Source organism: Stegastes partitus, unplaced genomic scaffold (genome assembly GCF_000690725.1).
Source record: "Stegastes partitus isolate 25-593 unplaced genomic scaffold, Stegastes_partitus-1.0.2 Scaffold1300, whole genome shotgun sequence".
NCBI lineage: Eukaryota > Metazoa > Chordata > Actinopteri > Pomacentridae > Stegastes > Stegastes partitus.
In genome coordinates this window covers 66,800-73,050 of record NW_007579031.1, presented here as the reverse complement: position 1 = coordinate 73,050, position 6,251 = coordinate 66,800, and the positions used below count along the sequence as shown (strand labels likewise).

Below are 6,251 nucleotides of genomic sequence, written 5' to 3'. Positions count from 1 at the left end.
ACCAATAAAGATTCTGGGTTCTTTGGCACAACCGTGACACCGTTTGTGACTCAGGTTGTGTTTACACAAAACAGATAGGGGCCAACAATGGAAACCAATTAAACATATAATTGTAGGTTTTTTGTTTTCTTCCAGGTAAAATCTGTGACCGACACCCGTACAAGACTTTATATTGCAGTGAAACATGAGCCTACAGTGAAGCAAGAGCAAAAAAAAACACACAGAAACTTCTTGAGGTTCAAACAAACTGAGAAGAAAATGACAAATCTCCACCCTTGCGTGGACTAATTAAACTCTATTATTTTTACTTTACAACCTATGATTCAGAACGTAGAGGGTGGCACACAGCCCAGTTGTGTCGGTCTCACTCCCATGGGGCCTCAGCTCCGTCAGCCTGACTGTACACAGCCAGTTCCTCATACAGACCTCCGCCACACGTTTCAATCGCCAAGCCCTGAGAGACAAAAAAACAAGACACTTTTATTCACTTTACATGTATTTATGTGAGTCCAATTTAGCTTTCAGGAATCCTACTCTTAATTTATGAATACAGAACATTGCTGTAATGTACAAATGCATAGATACTGCCTATGTTTGGCCACGTCAGTAGCTGCAGTTTTTATTTGCATATATGCCCGAGACCTGACTCAAAGATAAACATGTGCAGCTGCTAAATGTCACAGCAGAATGTTTGGCATTAACTGAAATAGTACGAAACACTCAACTCTGCTTATCTTGACTGCAGCGCGTTTCAAATGCAAATTATATATTAAACACAAGACAGACAGAAAAAATGCACATGTAGAAATGAGGCTATAAAGTCTATATCTCATGACTGTATTTATGATAATTATTATTTTTTGTGCGAATAGATCACAACACTGAGGCGTCATCCTGATGAATGAGGCATGAAAAGTACTTTAATGTGTTTGTTAGATCAGGAATGTATACATTTGCTTAAAATGTAATTGAAAATGAAAGGGAGAGCAGTAGCTGAAAAGTTAATATCATAGACTACTGACTGTGATATTATACATGATGTATATGTACATATAGATCTGTGTAATGTTTGAATGATTTGAACTTGGTATGAATGTTGAACTAAGTATAACCTCCCTGATAAAAAAAAAAGAAAAAGAAAAGTACTTTTAAATCAGTTAGAAATTATTTTTATTGTATTAATAATAGATTTCTTTAGCTGCTCTAAGAAGAAAAAAGAAACGTGCTGCTTATCATCTTTAGTAGGTGAGGAATGGATTAGATATAGCTATTTATTTATTTAGTCATTTTAGATTTCTCAAAACAGTGGACTGCAGCTCTGACCGAACAAGATGAACTTGTGGTTTGAAGCTCAGTGGAGCGAGAACATGGGGCCTCTTGCCAGCTTTCTGTCAGTACTTGCACTTATATTTTTATGTAAAAAACTGTGGTGTGTGTTCACCGTGACACGTCTTCGTAACAAATGGCACCATGTAGTAAAATAAGTTCTCGGTAAATGTTGCTGTAAAACACAGAAAAGCCAACAAACCTCATAGATGTGGTCAGTTTCAGGCTCCTCATATATGCTGTCCTTCTGCTCCAGCTGTGACACAAAGGATGAAGAAATAAAAAAAAAAAAGAGAAATAGATTAATAATAAAAAATGAGCAACATATTCATAAACACACCGTCCATGATGTATAGACGTAAAAAAAAAAGAATAAAATAAAATAAAATAATAAAAATGAAAAGAATTTTTAAAAACGACCCGGCTTGTTGGAGGTGACACACAACCTAAACTAGCTACCAACTTCAACTTGTTGCACCCAAAAATGTCCGCCATTTTTGTAGTTTTTAGTGCTAACAACACCTGTCACAGTGACATACCCTCGCAGCAAGTGACCAAAGGTACAAACAATATGATTAAGTTAAGAGGCCCTTTCAAATAAGCAGTCAAAAGTGTAAAATAGCTTCAAGTGTCGGTTCCGGCTAACGTTTTAGCTGTTGCTATGGAAGTCGTAAAGGCTAAAAAGCTAGCTTTGTGGCGCCTGATGCTCTCAGTGTAAAAAGAGACTTTAACATATGGAACTAATTTAGGCAAGCACTAGATTTCAGTTTGAAAAAGTTAAATACCGCTAATGCTCATTGGCATTCATTCCATATCAGCATCAATGCATTGTCGCCAACTGTGATGTTGATGTCATCAGATGTCTGAATGTAGCATTTATACGAAGTGAAAGGGTTTGCTGGCATCAGGGCTGCCGATAGCACTTGTTTTCATTGCCGATTATTTTACCAACGAATCAATTTTGGTCCATGAAATCTATGAAAAAGTTGAAAAATGTCTCAAGATCACAGTTGTCGTCTGTTCTGTCATTAACTCAGTTTACTGTCATAGAGGAGGATAGAAACAGAAAGAAAAAAGAATTACGCAAACGGACTAATCAATCTTCAAAATAGTTGGACTTTACATGTGGTTCACACTTGGTAAACTCTGTTCCACCCAGTCAAATAAACCATTGCCTTATTTGATAGAAATCTATGCATTTTTCTCTTATTTCTGACCATTTCGCAAGTAAAAATTTAAATAAATGAAACCTCAATTAACAATTCTGGTTAATTATTATTCGAATAAATATATATTTTTTTTTTTTTTTCTCTTTTTTTGCTTTTTGTGGTCTTCTTTTTTTTTTTTGCCAGAGTCTAACTTTTTTTTTGGGGTCACAAAAAAATCCTCTATGCTGTAAAAACCCTGCTACAGAAAATTTACTGACAACAAATAGGATGTTTAATGTATACTTTAAGTTTCATCAAGCAAAAATGCAAAACATTCAGTGTCTGTCTTTTCTCAAATCAGAGGATTTTTAAGATTGTACTGTTGATCTCTTTTGATGTGGACCTGTTAGTTTTACTACATGGGTTTGATGAAGGAAAAGCATTGTGGTGACTTTCAGCTCAGGGAACATATTGAGGATTAATTGATAAATAAGACACACAAACTCCTGTGTGCTAACTGTCAGCCAAATGTAGGAAGGCCTAGAGTTTGTGCAATGTTGTAGATATTTTTTGCCATACGTTTTTCCTGTTCCCTTTTAAAAAGCTAAAGTTTTGTGAAAAAAATGACAGATAAAACACATTTATTTATTTTTTTTAGGTCTTGACACAATGAATCCTCGGGTCAGCTGTAGCTGTCCTGTACAAGCTGTGCACTAAACCCATCAGCCTAGTCTGGTAAAGCTCAGGTGGTTTGTTCACAGTGTTGCTCACCAGCGTTCGTCTGCGCAGCAGCAGAGCAGCGATGCACGCAGCCAACAGCAGGCCCTGGACCACCATGAGACTGTCCTTCATCTGGCTCCTGTATAGAGCCTGGGAACGTTTGATGGGTCCTGTGAGGGGCGAAATGTTTGTTAGTGTCGTGCTTTGAAAAGTCACCTGGCATAGACGTCCAAAAATTTGAGTAAATGACCACTAACAGTAACGTGTGTCTGTCACTTACTGACAGCTCGTAGTTCAGTCCCAGGTCCCCAGGTATCTTTCACCCTGCAGAAGTACACTCCACTGTCGTCTGTTTGTAGTTTGGCGAGGATGAGATAGGCGTTTCGGATCATACCCTTGTCCTCGAACGCAATCCTTTCTTGCTTCTCTACCTTTATCCTTTTTGCATGAGGCACGTCGTACTCATCGGCTTTGTACCAGTCCACTTCGTGTTTCTGGTTTTGCTTTGCCACCGAACAGTAAATATACACATCACGGTTGGTTTTCACGCCATAGAAGCGGGGTTTCTGGCGGATCTTCAGGGCCACTGAGTAGACAAGAGGAGGTTGGAAGACATGGAAGAAAGCAGAACATTAATCTCTTTAGACAAAGTAACTTCTGCATGAAATGTGTATATTTATTTAATTCCTGCAGGGATGGATTGTAGTTGACAAGCACACTGTATCAGAGGCATTGTAAGGCTTCAATATGATGCTGGGTTTGACATGCAGAGAAATGTAATTGTGTGGAAAAGATCAAAAAATGATTTTAGTAATTTATGTAGCAATTTTCTACTTAAGCAGAGGTGGTCTGAAGGTAATTAATGAGGTCAAACATGCAGGTTATAATCCTACAGCTGATGATAGAGCTATACAGAATAGTGACACTGTTGTAAATCATATCGCTGAGGCAACAAAATACAAATTTAATACGTGCTTAGCGGATACTTTTGTATTAGAGCCGTTATGAGAATGTGTGTTGTAGTCGCAAACAGCCACTTATTTCCATTTACCACTATTTAGTTTTGTTCTGTCCAACCAAGAGTGCAAATAAAATAAAAATGGAGGTCTTATTTTTTTGCCTTTAATACGGAAGTAGTTGAAGAAATACAGCAAGAAAGGAAAAGAGGGCATGGACCTGGGCTGGACTTGAATCTGGATCATGAGCTACCGGGATGTCCAACAGATAAAATCTAAAATAGCTTTATGTGCACTGAATAATGTAACACTGAAACAGTTCAATCAGCATTTGTGTAGATGCCTAATTGTTTAGATTAAGTGAAATCTCATCACTTACTTCTTGAATGTGAAGATTTTCTGTCAGTTCTTTGTTTTATACAAATAACAAATTGTATGCGTTTGGGTTTAGGAGTGATGGTCAGTTAAAGATATGAAATTAGCCCCAAGGACAGCCTTCCTCTGTTTCCTTGCATTTTATAGAGTAAATGAGTAATCCACTAATGCAACAAGAATAAAAGACACAGCAAGTGATCATGTAAATAATCAGTAGTTGGAGCCCTAGACTGGACACAGTGGAGGATAATATAATTCTGTCACTGACTGCATTGTTTAATTCAGTCTGAAGCTACTGGTGGTTGTGTTGGACTTGTCTGTGGTAGATGATTTTATGTACATTTAATTTTAATATTTGCTGCATGTATACGTATAGTGTTATCTTTTCTCTATGTTCTTTTTCTGACATAGACTACAAGTTTGACATAAACTAAAATAAGCTACATAACTGAATAACTTGTTGGGGCATATATAGTTTATTTTAAATTTAGCATCGTTTTGAGAAATTAGTTCATCAGCATGACAATAATATTGAAGTCTTTGTCTCAGACAATAACTTCCTCTTTTTCCCAGATGGGCAGGAAGTTATGGTGCTGTGGAATCAAAAATAACATGCAAAACACTTGTATGCAGTGTCGCTGTGGTTAAACACCCAAAAAATACACTTAAATGACTGTGTAAAGCCTTATGAAGCCCTGTGATCGAATCATAATGTACCGGATTCATACTGCTGTGAAAGCACGTTTTCAGTGTGATTGTTTCCTACCAACGCTGCATTTGTTGTCTGTTTTTTTAAGTTTTTCCGTCACAAACTAAACTGAAAAAGTTTATATTTACCTGACAGACTGATCAAAGCGAGCCCACAGAATCCAGCCAGCATCCAGCGCATGGTGACATGCAAAAGAATAACGTTTCTAATGCTGGAACTGCAAGTGTGTCCAAGTCTCTCCTCAAAGATGTTGTGAACAAGTTGAAGAAGTGTGTGCACCAGTGGGTGTGCAGGCTGTGTGTTACTACACATGCGTTAGCAGCAGGCAAATGAGCGGAAGAGTGCTGCATAATCCAACCAAAATAACTCTGACCAGCCCACACTTTCAACCCCCAAAAAATCCTTCTAATTTCATTCACGTTCCACTTTTAGGGACAAACGAAACAACGTTAAGAATCTTAACATTCGGGGTCTGTGAGATCATTTTAGTGAGTATTGTTTCATATCACTAGTATCAATTCTATGTCTGAGTTTCAATATTAATGCTACGGTAATACTTTCAGATACTTTAGCTAAAATTTTCAAAAGAATAAACAAGCAGCCTCCAAAGAACTTTGCAGAAATAAAACCTATAAGATTTAAAGGAATGTTCTAAGCTGTCTTGCCAGAATGGAGTTTGAGGGAAATGTCAGCCAAGCACACTCCGTCCAATCAGCACCAATAAGTCTCGCCACCTATGTAGGTTCACCACCACTGTGCAGAACCTTTTGTTCAATGTTCAAAGNTTGTTGCCCTGATGTGCAGCAGAATACTTATTTTAAATGCTTCATATGCTGAACATGCTGTTTATTTTGTGCTATTCTGTCGTCATCTGAAGTGTAAATATAGCGTTCTACTGTTGAGACAGGACAGCTGATGTTACAGCTGATGTTTTTGGTGCTTTAGGGGATTTTTATGTAATAATTGTGTATAATTTCAAACCACTTTGCTAACTTGACAGTTTGACATCTACTTTGT

The 6,251-nt window shown here is 37.5% G+C and overlaps 1 protein-coding gene across 1 annotated transcript; it reads right to left on the bottom strand.

The window, feature by feature from the left end:
- Positions 1-5,529, bottom strand: cd79b (CD79b molecule, immunoglobulin-associated beta). Its single transcript, XM_008298258.1, has 5 exons — positions 5,363-5,529; positions 3,475-3,780; positions 3,246-3,364; positions 1,529-1,582; positions 1-454 (listed from the first exon to the last, which is right to left on the bottom strand). The coding sequence occupies exons 1-5, from the start codon at positions 5,412-5,414 to the stop codon at positions 365-367; spliced, it is 621 nt and encodes a 206-aa protein (XP_008296480.1). The 5' UTR covers positions 5,415-5,529; the 3' UTR covers positions 1-364.
- Positions 5,530-6,251: the final 722 nt, after the last annotated feature.

Excerpts from the sequence above, each read along its gene's own strand:
- cd79b (XM_008298258.1), bottom strand. The coding sequence starts at position 5,414 with ATGCGCTGGATGCTGGCTGGATTCTGTGGGCTCGCTTTGATCAGTCTG. Across the intron at positions 3,365-3,474 it reads GACTGAACTACGAGCTGTCA|GACCCATCAAACGTTCCCAG; the intron begins GTAAGTGACAGA and ends CGCCCCTCACAG. Across the intron at positions 1,583-3,245 it reads TGCTGCGCAGACGAACGCTG|CTGGAGCAGAAGGACAGCAT; the intron begins GTGAGCAACACT and ends TTTGTGTCACAG.